The sequence below is a fragment of the Bombina bombina genome, chromosome 4 (genome assembly GCF_027579735.1).
Source record: "Bombina bombina isolate aBomBom1 chromosome 4, aBomBom1.pri, whole genome shotgun sequence".
NCBI lineage: Eukaryota > Metazoa > Chordata > Amphibia > Anura > Bombinatoridae > Bombina > Bombina bombina.
The window spans coordinates 865,370,655-865,390,886 of NC_069502.1; the positions used below are offsets into that span (position 1 = coordinate 865,370,655).

Consider the following 20,232-nt stretch of genomic DNA (forward strand, 5'->3'; position numbering starts at 1 on the left):
TTTACAGGTGAGTGTGCACGTGTGTTGTGTCTGAGGGATATAGGTTACAGGTGAGTTTACTCATATGTTGTGTCTGAGGGATGTGAGTTATAGTTAAGTGTGCATGTAAATTGTGTCTGAGGCGCACAGGTTACAGATCAGTGCGCTTGTACATTATGTCTGGAAGATGTGAGTTACAGGTGAGTGTACACATATTTCTCTTGTTAAGTGTATCCAGTCCACGGATCATCCATTACTTATGGGATATTTTCCTTCCCAACAGGAAGTTACAAGAGGATCACCCACAGCAGAGCTGCTATATAGCTCCTCCCCTCACTGCCATATCCAGTCATTCTCTTGCAACTCTCAACAAAGATGGAGGTCGTGAGAGGAGTGTGGTGTTTTATACTTAGTTTATTTCTACAATCAAAAGTTTGTTATTTTTAAATGGTACCGGAGTGTACTGTTTATCTCAGGCAGTATTTAGAAGAAGAATCTGCCTGCGTTTTCTATGATCTTAGCAGAAGTAACTAAGATCCATGGCTGTTCTCACATATTCTGAGGAGTGAGGTGACTTCAGAGGGGGAATGGCAATAAGGTATGTGCAGTTATATTTTTCTAGGGATGGAATTTGCTAGAAAATACTGCTGATACCGGATTAATGTAAGTAAAGCCTTAAATGCAGTGATAGCGACTGGTATCAGGCTTATTAATAGAGATACATACTCTTATAAAAATTTAATATAAAACGTTTGCTGGCATGTTTAATCGTTTTTATATGTGTTTGGTGACAAAACTTATTGGGGCCTAGTTTTTTTCCACATGGCTGGCTTGAATTTTGCCTAGAAACAGTTTCCTAAGGCTCTCCACTGTTGTAATATGAGTGGGAGGGGCCTATTTTAGGGGTTTTTTTTGGCCCAAAAGTCTTTAAAGTCGTATTTGAGGGAGGTAAAAAGCCACAGTATAGCTGTGGCAGTTGTTGTGACTGTTTGAAAAACGTTTTTGTCATTTATTATTCCGGTTTTGGTATTAAGGGGTTAATCATCCATTTGCAAGTGGGTGCAATGCTCTGCTAACTTGTTACATACACTGTAAAAATTTCGTTAGTTTAACTGCCTTTTTTCACTGTTATTTCAAATTTTGACAAAATTTGTGTTTCTTAAAGGCGCAGTAACGTTTTTTATATCGCTTGTAAACTTGTTTAAAGTGTTTTCCAAGCTTGCTAGTCACATTGTTAGTCTGTTTAAACATGTCTGACACAGGAAACTACTTGTTCATTATGTTTGAAAGCCATGGTGGAGCCCCATAGGAGAATGTGTACTAAATGTATTGATTTCACCTTAAACAGTAAAGATCAGTCTTTATCTATAAAAGAATTGTCACCTGAGGGTTCTGTTGAGGGGGAAATTATGCCGACTAACTCCCCCCACGTGTCAGACCTTTTGCCTCCCGCTCAGGGGACGCACGCTAGTATGGCGCCAATTACATCAACGCCCATAGCGATTACTTTGCAGGACATGACTGCAATCATGAATAATACCCTGTCAGAGGTATTATCCAGATTGCCTGAATTAAGAGGTAAGCGTGATAGCTCTGGGGTTAGAAGAGATACAGAGCGCGCAAATGCTGTAAGAGCCATGTCTGATACTGCGTCACAATATGCAGAACATGAGGACGGAGAGCTTCAGTCTGTGGGTGACATCTCTGATTCGGGGAAACCTGATTCAGAGATTTCTAATTTTAAATTTAAGCTTGAGAACCTCCGTGTATTGCTTGGGGAGGTATTAGCTGCTCTGAATGACTGTAACACAGTTGCAGTACCAGAGAAATTGTGTAGGCTGGATAAATACTATGCGGTGCCGGTGTGTACTGATGTTTTTCCTATACCTAAAAGGCTTACAGAAATTATTAGCAAGGAGTGGGATAGACCCGGTGTGCCCTTTTCCCCACCTCCTATATTTAGAAAAATGTTTCCAATAGACGCCACTACACAGGACTTATGGCAGACGGTCCCTAAGGTGGAGGGAGCAGTTTCTACTTTAGCAAAGCGTACCACTATCCCGGTTGAGGACAGTTGTGCTTTTTCAGATCCAATGGATAAAAAATTGGAGGGTTACCTTAAGAAAATGTTTATTCAACAAGGTTTTATTTTACTGCGCCTTGCATGCATTGCGCCTGTCACTGCTGCGGCGGCATTCTGGTTTGAGGCCCTGGAAGAGGCCATCCATACAGCTCCATTGACTGAAATTATTGACAAGCTTAGAACACTTAAGCTAGCTCATTTGTTTCTGATGCCATTGTTCATTTGACTAAACTAACGGCTAAGAATTCCGGATTCGCCATCCTGGCGCGTAGGGCGCTATGGCTTAAATCCTGGTCAGCTGACGTGACTTCAAAGTCTAAGTTACTCAACATTCCTTTCAAGGGACAGACCTTATTCGGGCCTGGCTTGAAGGAAATTATTGCTGACATTACTGGCAGTAAGGGTCATACCTTCCTCAGGACAGGGCCAAATCAAAGGCCAAACAGTCTAATTTTCGTGCCTTTCGAAATTTCAAGGCAGGAGCAGCATCAACTTCCTCCGCTTCAAAACAAGAGGGAACTGTTGCTCATTCCAGACAGGCCTGGAAACCTAACCAGTCCTGGAACAAGGGCAAGCAGGCCAGAAAGCCTGCTGCTGCCCCCAAGACAGCATGAAGGAACGGCCCCCTATCCGGAAACGGATCTAGTATGGGGCAGACTTTCTCTCTTCGCCCAGGCGTGGGAAAGAGATGTTCAGGATCCCTGGGCATTGGAGATCATATCTCAGGAATATCTTCTGGACTTCAAAGATTCTCCTCCACAGGGGAGATTTCATCTTTCAAGGTTATCAGCAAACCAGATAAAGAAAGAGGCATTCCTAAGCTGTGTGCAAGACCTCCTAGTAATGGGAGTGATCCATCCAGTTCAGCGGACGGTACAAGGACAGGGTTTTTATTCAAATCTGTTTGTGGTTCCCAAGAAAGAGGGAACCTTCAGACCAATTTTGGATCTAAAGATCTTAAACAAATTCCTCAGAGTTTCATCATTCAAAATGGAAACTATTCGGACCATCCTACCAATGATCCAAGAGGGTCAGTACATGACCACAGTGGACTTAAAGGATGCCTACCTTCACATACCGATTCACAAAGATCATCATCGGTTCCTAAGGTTTGTCTTTCTAGACAGGCATTACAAATTTGTAGCTCTTCCCTTCAGGTTGGCTACAGCCCCGAGAAGTTTTACAAAGGTTCTGGGCTCACTTCTGGCGACCGTGAGGCATAGCGGTGGCTCCTTATCTAGACGACATCCTGATACAGGCGTCAAGCTTTCTAATTGCCAAGTCTCATACAGAGATAGTTCTGGCATTTCTGAGGTTGCATGGGTGGAAAGTGAACGAGGAAAAGAGTTCGCTATCCCCACTCACAAGAGTCTCCTTCCTAGGGACTCTTATAGATTCTGTAGAGATGAAAATTTACCTGACGGAGGCCAGGTTATCAAAACTTCTAAATACTTGCTGTGTCCTTCATTCCATTCCACGCCCGTCAGTGGCTCAGTGCATGGAAGTAATCGGTTTAATGATAGCGGCAATGGACATAGTGCCATTTGCGCGCCTGCATCTCAGACCGCTGCAATTATGCATGCTAAGTCAGTGGAATGGGGATTACTCAGATTTGTCCCTCTACTAAATCTGGATCAAGAGACCAGAGATTCTCTTCTCTGGTGGCTATCTCGGGTCCATCTGTCCAAGGGTATGTCCTTTCGCAGGCCAGATTGGATGATTGTAACAACAGATGCCAGCCTTCTAGGTTGGGGTGCAGTCTTGAATTCCCTGAAGGCTCAGGGATCGTGGAACTCAGAAGGAGAAACTCCTCCCAATAAATATTCTGGAGTTAAGAGCAATATTCAATGCTCTTCTGGCTTGGCCTCAGTTAGCAACACTGAGGCTCATCAGATTTCAGTCGGACAACATCACGACTGTAGCTTACATCAACCATCAAGGGGGAACCAGGAGTTCCCTAGCGATGTTAGAAGTCTCAAGGATAATTCGCTGGGCAGAGACTCACTCTTGCCACCTGTCAGCGATCCATATCCCAGGCGTAGAGAACTGGGAGGCGGATTTTCTAAGTCGTCAGACTTTTCATCCGGGGGAGTGGGAACTCCATCCGGAGGTGTTTGCTCAATTGATTCATCATTGGGGCAAACCAGAGTTGGATCTCATGGCATCTCGCCAGAACGCCAAGCTTCCTTGTTACGGATCCTGGTCCAGGGACCCAGAAGCGACGCTGATAGATGCTCTAGCAGCGCCTTGGTTCTTCAACCTGGCTTATGTGTTTCCACCGTTTCCTCTGCTCCCTCGACTGATTGCCAAAATCAAACAGGAGAGAGCATCGGTGATTCTGATAGCGCCTGCGTGGCCACGCAAGACCTGGTATGCAGACCTAGTGGACATGTCATCCTTTCCACCATGGACTCTGCCTCTGAGACAAGACCTTCTCATACAAGGTCCTTTCAATCATCCGAATCTAATTTCTCTGAGACTGACTGCATGGAGATTGAACGCTTGATTCTATCAAAGCGTGGCTTCTCCGAGTCAGTCATTGATACCTTAATACAGGCACGAAAGCCTGTAACCAGGAAAATCTACCATAAGATATGGCGCAAATATCTTCATTGGTGTGAATCCAAGAATTACTCATAGAGTAAGGTTAGGATTCCTAGGATATTGTCCTTTCTCCAAGAGGGTTTGGACAAAGGATTATCAGCTAGTTCCTTAAAGGGAGAGATTTCTGCTCTGTCTATTCTTTTGCACAAGCGTCTGGCAGAGGTTCCAGACGTCCAGGCATTTTGTCAGGCTTTGGTTAGAATTAAGCCTTTGTTTAAACCTGTTGCTCCCCCGTGGAGCTTAAACTTGGTTCTTAAAGTTCTTCAGGGAGTTCCGTTTGAACCCCTTCATTCCATTGATATTAAACTTTTATCCTGGAAAGTTCTGTTTTTGATGGCTATTTCCTCGGCTCGGAGAGTCTCTGAGTTATCTGCCTTACAATGTGATTCTCCTTATCTGATTTTTCATGCAGATAAGGTAGTTCTGCGGACCAAACCTGGGATTTTACCTAAGGTGGTTTCTAACAAGAATATTAATCAAGAGATTGTTGTTCCATCATTGTGTCCTAATCCTTCTTCAAAGAAGGAACGTCTTTTACATAATCTGGACGTAGTCCGTGCCTTGAAGTTTTACTTACAAGCTACTAAAGATTTTCGTCAAACATCTACACTGTTTGTCGTTTACTCTGGACAGAGGAGAGGTCAAAAAGCTTCAGCAACCTCACTTTCCTTTTGGCTTCGGAGCATAATACGCCTAGCCTATGAGACTGCTGGACAGCAGCCCCCTGAAACGATTACAGCTCATTCCACTAGAGCTGTGGCTTCCACCTGGGTCTTTAAAAATGAGGCCTCTGTTGAACAGATTTGCAAGGCCGCGACTTGGTCTTCGCTTCATACCTTTTCAAAATTTTACAAATTTGATACTTTTGCTTCTTCGGAGGCTGTTTTTGGGAGAAAGGTTCTACAGGCAGTGGTTCCTTCAGTTTAAGTTCCTGCCTTGTCCCTCCCATCATCCGTGTACTTTAGCTTTGGTATTGGTATCCCACAAGTAATGGATGATCCGTGGACTGGATACACTTAACAAGAGAAAACATAATTTATGCTTACCTGATAAATTTATTTCTCTTGTAGTGTATCCAGTCCACGGCCCGCCCTGTCCTTTTAAGGCAGGTCTAAATTTTAATTAAACTACAGTCACCACTGCACCCTATGGTTTCTCCTTTCTCGGCTTGTTTCGGTCGAATGACTGGATATGGCAGTGAGGGGAGGAGCTATATAGCAGCTCTGCTGTGGGTGATCCTCTTGCAACTTCCTGTTAGGAAGGAGAATATCCCATAAGTAATGGATGATCCGTGGACTGGATACACTTAACAAGAGAAATAAATTTATCAGGTAAGCATAAATTATGTTTTTGTATCTGAGGGTTGCGGGTTACAGGTGAGGGTGCTTATATATTGTGTCTGAGGCACATTTGTTACAAGTGAGTAATCACGCATGTTATGTCTGAGGCACGCAGGTAGCAGGTGAATGCGCACTCATGTTGTGTCTAAGTTTCATTCCCAGCTAAAAAATATATAAGATTATTAATAAAATAGAGGGTTAGTACCACAGTTAGTATATTTGGTGCTGTTGTCTGTCTGGGAAATACTCAAATAGTTTTATGGTAAATTATAAAAACTAGATCATGGGATATAAAAACTGCTTTATTTGTACAGATGCTGATATAGTGAAAGTTGAGATAACTGAAGATCTGTATACGTGTGATCAGGTGAAGACTGAGGAAGATGAAGTTCCTATAAATACGGCTAAAGGTGATTAACGCATATTAAATAAAGGAAAGATTCTGTGAGGGTGACATTTTGTCTCATGTAAATAACAGTTATATTTGCTCAGATGGTTACACAGCACACACACATTAGTGTGTAGCTCAGGTTTAAATGATTTTGTCTTTTTAAAATATTTTTTATTGAGGTTTTATGCTTTGGTATACAAACAAGATATTACAGAAAAAAATACAGTTTTATTTTGCATGTTGAACAAGTTGTTATCAATAATATAGGAAAGGAACATTAGTAAATAATTTCAACGAAAAATAGAAAGACATGCCAATAAAGCTATGGACCTTCTCACCCACTCATGAGGCCACTTTTGGACCTTATAATATATAGAATCAATAAGAACTATAGAAGGTATGTTGATATAAAGGAGACCATTCATGGGTCTCAAATTACCTCAAATTTTATTTTATTTTTTAAATGTGATATTGTTAAATTTCCCCATTAGATTAGTATTATAAGGGATCCCTACCACGGAGAGCAGTAGAAATAACATTTTGCAGTGTCTGAGTAAAATTAAGATAAAGAGAAAAAAATTAAAACAAACTGTTGTGCGACATTAGCACACTTGACTATTGCCTACAAGAAAACAAGCATTCTTACTTAAGTTACTAAGACCTAACATTTTTAGAGATGCAGGTTATGGGTATTAACATGGGAGGGTAAGGTTGATAGGGTCAAACAGTTATAACTCCTCTATACCGCTTATAAAGCTTAATGGGCTGGAGGAAAAGCATAAAGATAATGTTAAGAGATCACCATAATTGGCTTGTATCTTTCAATAAAGCTGCATTAATAACTACTTTAGCACATTCACATTTCTTAAAGGGACACTGAACCCAAATATTTTCTTTCATGATTCAGATAGAGCATGACATTTTAAGCAACTTTCTAATTTACTCCTATTATCAAATTTTCCTTATTCTCTTGGTATCTTTATTTGAAATGCAAGAATGTAAGTTTAGCTGCCGGCCCATTTTCGGTGAACAACCTGGGTTGTCCTTGCTGATTGGTGGATAAATTCATCCACCAATAAAAAAGTGCTGTCCAGAGTCGTGAACAAACAAAAAAAAGAAAAGCTTAGAGTAAATTAGAAAAAAAAAAAAAGCTTAGGAGTAAATTAGAAAGTTGCTTAAAATTGCATGCTTTATCTGAATCACGAACGAAAAAAATTTGGGTTTAGTGTCCCTTTAAGTAGTAAATTGAATGTGTCAGTTGGGTACTAAACCCATAAGTTATGGACATCTTGTATACAGGAAACCATCGTCCTGAAAGTCAGAGTGAACACAATCTACAGCAGCAAAATGACAGACATTGAGTTACGTAGGTACAGTGTTATACAATTATAAATAAACAGAGAGGATCCCCATATTGTAAATATAATTAAAGTACGCTGCTCCAAATCTAAAGGGAAGGAGAGGGTCTCTATCTAGTATGTGATTTATGCGGAGCACAGTTACTTGTATTGCTAGGGAATAACAGTAATATCATACAGATAGTTGTATTAGTAGTAAAAGGCAACTCTAATGTGTGCAGATGGTATATAGTGTCTTGCGGATCTCCCATGATGTCCTTAATAGGCAGTATTGTCTAAAAATATAGAAGGGATCCAATAATATGGGAGTGGAAGTCTTAAGACAAGACTAAGAATGTTACTTCTATGGTACACAAAACGTTTGCAGTAGCGAATAGCTGCCAGGAGAAAAAAGAAAAGAAGAAAGAAAAAAAAAGTGTTCCTAGCTAGTGTCACTGTCTATAATGTAGTTAAGTGAAAATGAAAACTATAACAGAGATACAAATAAAGTGAGAGTGACCATAGACACTCAGACAATAACAGTCCTCATATAGAGTTCCCACAAGTACATTCACATATAATTATGATGATGAAGCAATGATAATTAGTTATTTTGTCTGTATGGAACGTTTAGATAACTATGCCATATACAAAGCAGCCTTTGGAACTAATAGGGCTACTTATGAAGGTTTTAATATGTACTGACATAGGTCCTTCACGGAAAGTATAGCAAGTCTCTTAGCCTATTCCTAGACGATGGAAAATGCTACCTGCTGTATTGTGTGCAGTCATGCCGATCTCCATGTACACAGGAAAGCAGACCTGAGAGAGGGGATCTTGGAGGTGGAGAATCGCATCGTTCTTAGACATTGGCCATTTTTGCATCTGTCTTCTAGGCGTTGTCACCAACGGCCTTAGTTGTTCTGTTTAGTCCGGCTCATCAAGGAACAGAGCAAGGTGCTGGAGCCACATGTTTGCTGCAAGATCTTTTCCTCTGTATTGAATTGCAGCAATCTGACACTGCGTTTAAGAAACCGGCTCTGTCAGGGCGTCGTCCATGAGCGAGGTGAGGTGTAGATGGGTTTTTGCACTAACAGGTTTCTGAGCAGCAAACAAGATTTTTACATCCGATACCTCCATTACACCCGCATGATGGGAGGGGGGGCACTGGGTGAATCCCTCCATTGCTTGTATCAATAGCCACATCCGGTGCTCCCTTTATTGCTGAGAAAGCCCCTGACCCCACATACATGACTTTCTGGGGTTTTGTTAGGGTTTCATCGGATGTTTAATCTTCGCTGTCATCATATTGATCACGCTCAGGAACAGTGAGATAATTGCTCATTGAGGAAACATCTAAGGTAGTTTGAAATGCTTCTCTAAGGATATCTGAGAAGGCCTTTTGGTAATCGTCGAACAAACTGCTTATTTCACTCAGCAAGTGAATAGCTTCCATGGTAGGTATGTCCATATCAGGGATACTCAGCTTGTAATGTATGTTATGAAGTTTCTGCAGTGATTTGCAAGATAACACTGCCGCTTAACGACCGAGACACGAAAGGGAATTCTCAGCTGGGGGGTTGTGTAAAGGCCGGAACCCCAAATAGTATCCGGAAGGCTGAAATCTACATCAAACTTGAGATGAGTAGCTTCATTAGAGAGCCTTTTCTTTACTATCCATAATATAATACAGGTCAGCCTTTGATGGGATATTAAATGGTAGATTTTCTGTAGATTAATGTTAAGGTCTGAAGCAGCTAGCGGGGTCTTATGACCTGTCATGGCCGCCGCCCGGAAGTTCCCCCATGATTTTGTCTTTTAAATAGATGAAACGCACAGGGCCAGATTATGAGTGAAGCTTTTACAATTACGCGCAAGTGATAAGGAATATATCTCTGGTTTTTGCATGCATCCGGTTTTCCACTTATATTACAAGTTTAAAGTAAACAATGTGTATGTGTACATATGTATTTATATGTGTACATATGTATTTATATGTGTATTTATGTATTTACAGACATATATACACATAAATACAGTGAAGATTGGATTAGCCGTGTTAGTCCAGTAGATAAGATGCTCAAATAACAAAGTATTGCAGTATGCAGTGATACCTTTTTTATTGGACTAACATAATATTTCAAAGACAAGCTTTCGAGAGTTTTCCTCTCTTCCTCAGGTCTTCAGCCTTAAATAGTGGTCCACTTGTTATTGGCCTACAGACAGAATAAAGTGATTATGTAGAGACAATTTCATTAGCATGATTAACTGTGTATTGTTTATAAGGTGTTTTTAGGTTTTGTGCTACCTTCTCCCTCAGACCACACACTGCTGACATTCATTGTGTAGCAATGAATCTCTTAAAGGGATATTTAAAGTGACATGAAACCCAAAATTTTCCTTCGGGATTCAGATAGAACATAAAATTGTAAACCACTTTCCAATGTACTTCTATTATAAAATTTTCATTCTCTTGGTATAATTTGTTGAAGGAGCAGCAATGCACTATAAGAGCTAGCTGAACACATCTGGCAGATTAATGAGAATAGGCGTATATGTGCAGCCACCAATCACCAGTTAGCTCCCAGTAGTACATTGTTGCACCTCAGGCTACCTAGGTGAGCTTTTCAACAAAGGATACAAAATGAACAGAGCAAATTAGATTTTAGAAGTAAGTTGGAAAATTGTTTAAAATTGCACAATCTATCTGAATCATGAAATAAAAATGTTGGGTTTTATGCTCTTTTAATCCATTTGTTTCATTTATGCATCATAGATGCTTTACAAAATACCTGTATACAAAACAGAGTATACACCAAATGTATGAGAACATTTAAATGTCCAACAAATGGTACTTGTTATAAACAGCAGTCAGTATAGGCATTAGCATGCCAAACAGACAACCATGAATAATAAATCTGTTAATCTTGTTTAATGTATGCCCAAGGCATTGAAAACACAAAGTAAATGCAGCCATTTACATGTGATATCTTCTTCCACTGCTCTAAAACAGATTCCAAGAAGTAGAGATAACATTTGGCCACCAATCGGCAAGTGCTACCCAGGTGCTGAACCAAAAATGAGCCGGCTCCTAAGCCTATATTCCTGCTTTTCAAATAAAGATTACAAGAGAATGAAGAAAAATTGATAATAGGAGTAAATTAGAAAGTTGCTTAAAATTGCATGCTCTATCTAAATAATGGAAGAAAAAATGTGGGTTCAGTATCCCTTTAACATAATTTTAAATACATTTAAAAAAATTATAGCTTAAAAGTTGCAATAGCATTATATTTATGTATTTAAGTGATTCACAATTATTTTAATGATTGACAAACATGGGATCCTGAAGAGTCCTTAAGTGTCTCTAGTTTCCAGCAAACTGCTCTTAACCTTTAGGATGGAGGCTGGGAAAAAAGTATAGAAGTCATAGCTGATCCTTTCTCCTTGTAGTACACATTAATTCAGAACAGCTTAAATGATCTCATAAAAATTAATGTTATTAAAGGGACAGTCTAGTCAAAATTGAACTTTCATGATTCAGATAGGGCGTGCAATTTTAATCAACTTTCCAATTTACTTATCATTAAATTTGATTTGTTCTATTAGTATTCTTTGTTGAAAGCTAAACTAAGTAGGCTCATATGCTAATTTCTAAGCCCTTGAAGGTCGCCTCTTATCTCAGTGCATTTTGACAGTTTTTCACAGCTAGAGGGCATACGTTCATGTGTGCCCTATAGATAACATTGTGCTCACACACGTGTAGTTACCTAGGAGTCGGCACTAATTGGCTAAAATGCATGTCTGTCAAAATAACTAAAATAAGGGGGCAGTCTGCAGAGGCTTAGATACAAGGTAATCACAGAGGTAAAAAGTATATTAATATAACCGTGCTGGTTATGCAAAACTGGGGAATGGGTAATAAAGGGATTATGTATCTTTTTAAACAATAAAAGTTGTGGAGTATACTGTCCCTTTTAATAAATAATATTACTCCCATTGTACTTCTTTTCAACAGATGGAACCACAAACTGCAATAGTCCTATTTATGGCCAAAGTACTGAAACTTCTTTCAATCATTTTCCAAATCAAAGAAGCCACGTGGGGAATTTATCTTGTGAATGTGAGGAATGTTTTAACAGGAAATCACATCTTCTTAGTCACCAGAAAATTAATATGGAAGTGAAATCATTTTCATGTTCTGGATGTGGAAAAGGTTTCAGCCAGAAATGGGAACTTATTAGACATGAGAAAACTCATACAGGAGAGAAAGAATTTTCATGTTCTGAATGTAGGAAATGTTTCCTTAGGGAATGGGATCTTAAGAGACATCTGAAAATCCATACAGGAGAAAGAGCATTTTCATGTTATGAATGTGGAAAATATTTTTCTCGGAAAGCACATCTTATTACACATCTGAAAACTCATACTGGAGGTAAATATTTTAATTTTCTATATGTGGGAAATAGTTTCTTACTTATATGGTAGTGCTGAAGATTGTCCTGTTTTTTCTTTGCTGGAAATTGATGATTTTAAAAACGTACTATGCATTCTCTATTATTATACAGTAATTTATATGTACTTTATGTATTAAACCACTATCTAACAAACACAAACTGTGGTCTGGCATTGCACATTGGAGGACATATATATACAGTATATTGATTTTATTTAGATTTTCCCTCTGTTCACACACTTTGAAGGATTTTATTAATTGATAAAAATAAACTATTAACATTTCTATTTGTTAAAGCATTATTATTTCACAGCATATTTTATCATCTGCCACACACAGTAGTGTGAGTATGTATGTACATGTGGTGTATGTATGTATTAGGGCTGCACGATTAATCGCATATGCGATTTAAAACCGTGATTAATTGCAGCAATTTAAAAACCGCAAGAGCGCATTTTTTTGCTAAAAAAAATAAATCCTCATATGTGGTTGTACTGCATTGATTTGTATGTGATTTCTTGCAAACCAGCTCCATCTAGTGGATGCTTTCAGCATACATTTGTAAAATGGCTGTTTTACTTTCTGTTTGTGATCTCAGTAACAGCCGATCAATCTATAGAAGTCTAAAAGCAGAGCCCATGCAGGAGAGTGAAGAGGAGTGAAAGCCACTTACTTATATTTCCCCCTAAGGACGTCTGCAGTCTGAAACTTAGCGTATGTAATCATTATGGAACCTCCCACACATTCTCCTGCTCTCTGAGAAACGGCTCAAATATATAGCAGATGCAGTTAACCCCACGGCTGCCAAAAAGTCTAAAACTGTAGTCCCCTCTGCTAGCTAGCTGCTGGGTTAACTGCATCTACAATGTATTTGATATCAGCAAGGCACTGCATTTCTGAAAGGAGCAGCCCCCACCCCTACTGCTACATGCCTGTATTGGATTCCTGCACAGGATCAGGGCTCATTATCAGTCAAGATAAAATGTTTAAAAATAGAAAGAAAAAAAAATATATATATATATATATATATACATATATAGATATATCTATATATATCTAAAGAAAGAAGAAGAAAGAGCGCACAACAGACCTCTAAGTGCAGTATTATTTATTATAAATGAAAAACAAACAATGATTGTCCCAATCCCTTTTGTATAGCTACTCACAAAAGGTACCCTCAAACATGTGAGGTATGTAAAAACATTCACTGTTTCAAACAGCGTAAATCCTCGAAAGAAGATTGGCATCCGTGAAGAGGTTCCCACTTGGCTCAGTCAGCTGGGTGCTTAGCTATACAAAAGGGATTGGGACAATCATTGTTTGTTTTTCATTTATAATAAATAATACTGCACTTAGAGATCTGTTGTGCGCTCTTTCTTCTTCTTTCTTTAGATTCATCTACCCGATTTGGCCGTCAGGCAATAAAAGAGCAGCCGGACTCTGAGACTTTCTATCAGGATAACGTGTTACCAGCACCAAACAGTTTTCAGCAGAATTTGTGAATTGTGGGACTTTCTATTGTTGAATGTAAGCCGCATTTTTCATTTATTTTATCTGTTTAATGCTGAAAGACCTTGAGTTTATGCTTTCGTCTGTATTCACAGCTGCAACTAGTGTTATTAACATATTTTATTAAATGTTCATATTTTAAACTCATATTTATTATCTAGCTCAATAGTTGCGCTGCAAAACAATACAATTATAGTAGGTGTTGATACATACATTTTTTCATTTCTCTCTAGGAGTGCGCTAGTTAGTGAGGAGCTTTGTAAAGGAAATCTTTTAAGCTCACAATCTCACTATTTACATTGTTTGTTTCATATATATATATATATATATATATATATATATATATATATATATATATATATATATATATACACACACACACACACACACACACACACGTGTAACTGTGTTTGTGATTGTATATATATATGTATATATATATATATATATATATATTGTATATATATATATATGTGCGTTTTTATATATATATATATATATATATATATATATATATATATATATATATATATATATATATATATATATATATATATATATATATATATATATATATATATATATATATAAATTGTGTGTGTGTATATATATATATATTCCATTGTCTCAATTGTTAGGGTCATCATATATAATGCCCAACGTGCATCTAGGATGAGTATATATATATATATACAGGTTTGTTCACCACCACTCACGCTTTATCATATAGTCAGGATGAGTACCGTTCATCATCAATGCCTGTACTCCAAAGTGACCAATGAGTAGGTGGTCATTCGGGGGCTCATCACATAAGCTTACATGTCTGCAACATAAATTGTCAAAAATCCAACCTAGCTGGTGTCAGTATTAAACCAAACATAACAGTCTATATGAGGAGCTAGCTGAGCTAATTATTGTAAAATAAAACATAGTAGTATGTGCATGCACTAAAAGCAGACAATATATTAACATAGCTAGATTCCACAATTACAGAGTTGCTTTGAAGCTCAAATGAATGCAGTGTTATATTCGGGAACTATCATGCAGACAGACATTGTGCAAATAGACATTCTGCAAACAGACTCTGTACAGAGAGATGAATATTATAAAAAGCATTGCCAATCAATTTGATGGTTTAATCCATTTGGGTATAAAGTTCTTAATCTAAAAATCAATTTCGGTTGTTTTCTGTCCCCTCCTCTCTAGGGGCGGTACGTGATCTATGAGAATGAATCTTAGATCACTCACTGTGTGTTTGTGTCTTATGAAGTGCCTAGCCACAGGTAATTCGCTTTTCTGCTTGTCAATAGCTTCTCGAATCGAGTGTCTGATTGGCCATCCGAGTGAGAATATTATCGCTAGTCATTCCAACTTAAAATTGTCCCCATGTACAGTTCAACAGATATATGACATGGGTAGTGGTACATGTAAGAAAGAATTTGATTTCAAATCTCCGGTTCGTGTGTCGATGCCTGAACTGGGTCCCTTGGATCATGGAATTGCACGTGGTGCATCCTAGGCACTTGAAACACCCCTTCTTGTTTCGTAACCAATTTTTCTGTTGGTAACAGTGATCCGGTCTGTCAGCATTAACTGGTCCCTGAGTGATCTGTTTTTCTTAAATGCAATCATGGGTGGTCCATAATCTTTAAAGGGTAGTGTCGGATCAGTATTCATGACAGTCCAATGGCGTTTGAGGTCGTCATTGATGTTTCTTTTGTCTGGAGAGTATTCCGTAGTGAAAAGTAATCTCTTGACATTTGCATTTTCATCAGCATCCTTTCTCTTTGTCATTTGTGCTGATATTAAATCTGTTTGTGTTAGATTCTGCATTTCTTTGCATAGTTTAGCGATCTCTTTACTGGAATATCCTCTTTGAATGAAGCGTCTACCCATGTCTTCCACCTGGGTTTGTTTCTTGTTGGGATCCGTGTTGTTGTGTACCGTTCTCAGTAATTAAGCTTTCGGAATGCATTTTATTAGGCATCTAAGGTGTGCACTTTTAGCGAAAAGGATGGAATTTTTATCTGTTGGTTTTGTATATAATGTAGTCGCTAACTTATCAGTATCTTTGTAAATCATTAGATCCAGGAATTCAATTTGGTCTCCCATGATATTTAAGTTTGAATTTAATTGGACATTAAAGTGCATTTAATTACTCAAACCAACTTTCCAGTTGTTGGGCAGGTCCATTCCATATGAAGAACAAGTCATCTATGCATCGCAGATACATATATACCTGTGGTTTATCCATGATCTTCATAATCTCCACTTCGTACTCCTCCATGAAGATATTGGCGTATAATGGGGCCATGTTAGACCCCATCGCCATACCAGAGGTCTTAAGGTAGTAGTTTGTTTCAAACTTAAAGTAATTCAGCTGTAGGCAACATCTTACTATCTCCAACAGAAAATCTATGGGGGGACCAATGTAAGGTGTTCTGAGTAATGATTTTTGTACTGCTCGTATTCCCAGATCGTGTAGAATAATAGTATACAAGCTAATTACGTCTAAAGTTAACAATAGGCTGTTGGGTTCCAGTATGTAGTGGCCATTCAATAACTCCTCAATCAGTTGAGAGGAATCTCTCAGGAAGGAGGACATCCTTGTCACACAGGGCTGTAAGAAAAAGTCGATATACTATGAGAGAGGTGATAGTATTGAGTCTCTGGCGGACACTATTGGGCGTCCTGGTGGTCTATTCAAAGACTTGTGTATCTTTGTATAGGATCAGGCAGATGGTATTCTCCATATATAGATATTTGAAGGTATTATCATTGATATATCCCTCTTGGAGTGCTTTTCTCAGCATCCCATCGATGGTCTTCTGAAATATTTTTGTAGGATTTCTGTCCAAACTTTGATAGACCTGTGGATCTGCCAATTGGTCACAGATTTCATCTCTGTAGTCCTTGTAATTTAAAATCAGAACCGCACCACCCTTATTAGCGGGGTGAATGACTATTGTAGGATCAGTAGCTAGAGTTTTAATGGCCTCTTTTTCTTTTTTTTAAAGGACAAATGAAGGATGCCACGTACAAGGTTATCCTGGAAGAAATCTTGCTTCTTTCTGCTCTGACAATGTTCCCCAATTCTTAAGATTAGATTTTCCAGCAGGACAATGCTCCATGCCACATAGCCAGGTCAATCACAGTGTGGACGGAGGACCACCAGGTCAAGACCCTGTCATGGCCAGCCCAATCTCCAGAACGGAACCCCATTGAAAAACGTTGGATTATGATCAAGAGGAAGATGGATTGTTACAAGCCATCAAACAAAGCCAAGCTGCTTGAATATTTGCACCAGGAGTGGCATTAAGTCACCCAACAGTAATGTGAAAGAAAGAGCACTGGTGAAGAGCATGCCAAGTTGCATGAAAGCTGTGATTGATAATTATGGTTATTCCACTAAATATTGATTTCTGAACTCTTCCTAAGTTAAAGCACTAATGTTGTGTTGTTTAAAAGTGAATATGAACTTGTTTTCTTTGTAAATTTTTATTTTGAATTTGGGAGAAATGTTGTTAGTAGTTTATAGTTTAAATTGGAAAGTAAAAATGCAATTGTGCTGACATTTTATAGTTTTAAAGCTATTGTTCAAGCTATTTTAAAGTTATATCTTAGTTACTCCTTTAACAGTTCCCTTCCTCCCACCTTCTAGTTCTGCCTAGCTGTCAGGTGGACAGAACTGAGAGACCCTCTCCATCAAAATATTTTCAGGATTTTGGTTAGGATTTCTGAGTAAATACTGATAATATATGTATCTGCTCAGCTGTGCTATATGCTATATATGTTCAGCTATGCTATATGTTATCTGTGTGAGTAGAAGACAAGGCTTAACTAGGAGACTAACAAAGTGGTACACGTGTGTGTATGTATATATATATATATATATATGTCGAGTGGGTATTAAACTTTAGCTAAGCCATTATCTAGAGACTACTTTTCAGGAGTCCCATATCAACTAGCTACACAACATTTAAGCTGTTCTCCATTGAACACTTAAAGTGCCTTTTGTATTATTACCTTGGTCATTCACTCCGTTCACTACTTTAGATATTACTATTTTAGGTACCTAAGAGTGGTCTTAACGTACACTTTGCTATTTTGATTGTGTGTTTTTTGACCTAATAAAAGTTATATTTAATTTAGTTTAACCCCTCTATACAGGATATGATGTCAATTTTCCCCTTATTCTAATCGGCTTCATAGCTGAATTGTGTATGCTGTTTATCTAATCAGTTAGTGAGCTGTTATACTTTAATTAACCCATGAGTGCTATAAATTTAGTCTTCTTTTAAAGAGTTGGTCTCTCCACCTTTCTTTATACTTATGTAATTTGAAATCACTACACAGCACCTATATCTCTATTACAGATTAGCTATTGCGAGCTGTACAAAAGGGATTAAAAGGGTTGTTTACACCAGTGATTTGCAACATTTTTTTTGCCGTGGCACACTTTTTTACATTAAAAAATCCTGTGGCACACCACCATCCCAAAATTTTACAAAATCACACATTGTAGCCTAATACAGGATATATATATAGAGTGTGTATATATATATATATATATATATATATATATATATACTAGTACTAAATCCCCCCTTTCTTTTGCTCTCTCTCTTCCCCCCTCTCTTTTGCTTTCTTTCCCTCCTCTCTTTTGCTTTCTCTCCCCCCTCTCCTTTGTTCTCTCTCTCCCCTCTTTTGCTCTCTCTCCCCTCTTTTGCTCTCTCTTTCCCCTCTTTGGCTCTCTCCATCCTTTCTTTTGCTCTCTCTCCCCCCTCTTTGGCTCTCCCCCCCCTCTTTGGCTCCCCCCCCCTCTTTGGCTCCCCCCCCCTCTTTGGCTCTCTCCCCTCTTTTGCTCTCTCTCCTCTTTGGCTCTATCTCTCCCCTCTTTGGCTCCCCCCCCCTTTGGCTCTCTCTCCCCCCTCTTTGGCTCTCTCTCCCCCCTCTTTGGCTCTCTCTCCCCCCTCTTTGGCTCTCTCTCCTCTTTGGCTCTCTCTCTCCCCCCTCTTTGGCTCTCCCCTCCCCTTTGGCTCCCCCCTCCCCTTTGGCTCCCCCCCCCTCTTTGGCTCTCTCCCCCCCTCTTTTGCTCTCCCCTCCCCTCTTTGGCTCTCTCCCCCCTCTTTTGTTCTCTCCCCCCTCTTTGGCGCTCTCCCCCCCTCTTTGGCTCTCCCCCCCCCCCTCTTTGGCTCTCCCCCCCCTCTTTGGCTCTGCCCCCCCCTCTTTGGCTCTCTCTCCCCCCTCTTTGTCTCTCTCCCCTCTTTTGCTCTCCTCTTTGGCTCTCTTTCCTCTTTGGCTCTCTCTCTCCCCCCTCTTTGACTCTCCCCCCCTTTAGCTCTCTCCCCCCCCCTTTGGCTCTCTCCCCCCCCCCTCTTTGGCTCTCTCTCCCCCCTCTTTGGCTCTCTCCCCCCCTCTTTGGCTCTCTCTCCTTTTTGGCTCTTTTTCCTCTTTGGCTCTCTCTCTCCCCCCTCTTTGGCTCTCCCCCCCCCCTTCTCTTTGGCTCTCCCCCCCTTCTCTTTGGCTCTCTTCCCCCCCTTCTCTTTGGCTCTCTCTCCCCCCCCTTCTCTTTGGCTCTCTCTCCCCCCCCCTTCTCTTTGGCTCTCTCCCCCCCCCCTTCTCTTTGGCTCTCTCTCCCCCCCCCCCTTCTCTTTGGCTCTCTCTCCCCCCCCTTCTCTTTGGCTCTCTGCCCCCCCCTTCTCTTTGGCTCTCTGCCCCCCCCTTCTCTTTGGCTCTCTGCCCCCCCCTTCTCTTTGGCTCTCTGCCCCCCCCTTCTCTTTGGCTCTCTGCCCCCCCCCTTCTCTTTGGCTCTCTGCCCCCCCCTTCTCTTTGGCTCTCTGCCCCCCCTTCTCTTTGGCTCTCTGCCCCCCCCCTTCTCTTTGGCTCTCTGCCCCCCCTTCTCTTTGGCTCTCTGCCCCCCCCCCGCCTTCTCTTTGGCTCTCTGCCCCCCCCTTCTCTTTGGCTCTCTGCCCCCCCTTCTCTTTGGCTCTCTGCCCCCCCTTCTCTTTGGCTCTCTGCCCCCCCTTCTCTTTGGCTCTCTGCCCCCCCCGCCTTCTCTTTGGCTCTCTGCCCCCCCCCCTTCTCTTTGGCTCTCTGCCCCCCCCGCCTTCTCTTTGGCTCTCTGCCCCCCCCCCGCCTTCTCTTTGGCTCTCTGCCCCCCCCCCCCCCGCCTTCTCTTTGGCTCTCTGCCCCCCCCTTCTCTTTGGCTCTCTGCCCCCCCCCCTTCTCTTTGGCTCTCTGCCCCCCCCTTCTCTTTGGCTCTCTGCCCCCCCCCCTTCTCTTTGGCTCTCTGCCCCCCCCGTCTCTTTGGCTCTCTGCCCCCCCCTTCTCTTTGGCTCTCTGCCCCCCCCCTTCTCTTTGGCTCTCTGCCCCCCCCCCCTTCTCTTTGGCTCTCTGCCCCTCCTTCTCTTTGGCTCTCTGCCCCCCCCTTCTCTTTGCCTCTCTGCCCCCCCCCCCCCCCTTCTCTTCGGCTCTCTGCCCCCATTTTTTTTTACTATGTACTATGTAGCACATACATAAGTCCTAAGTCCTGA

General features: G+C 40.5%; 1 protein-coding gene across 2 annotated transcripts in view; it reads left to right on the forward strand.

Annotated features, from left to right (window-relative positions):
- The window catches only part of LOC128655664 (gastrula zinc finger protein XlCGF57.1-like), a 58,567-nt gene that overhangs the window by 12,997 nt on the left and 25,338 nt on the right, over window positions 1-20,232 (forward strand). Inside the window, exons 4-5 of one of the 2 annotated variants that reach the window (XM_053709248.1) lie at window positions 6,321-6,416; window positions 11,750-12,166. In XM_053709248.1, the coding sequence (XP_053565223.1) occupies window positions 6,321-6,416; window positions 11,750-12,166 (513 nt within the window). The remainder of the gene's footprint in view (window positions 1-6,320; window positions 6,417-11,749; window positions 12,167-20,232) is intronic. The other variant, XM_053709249.1, reaches the window with a different exon arrangement.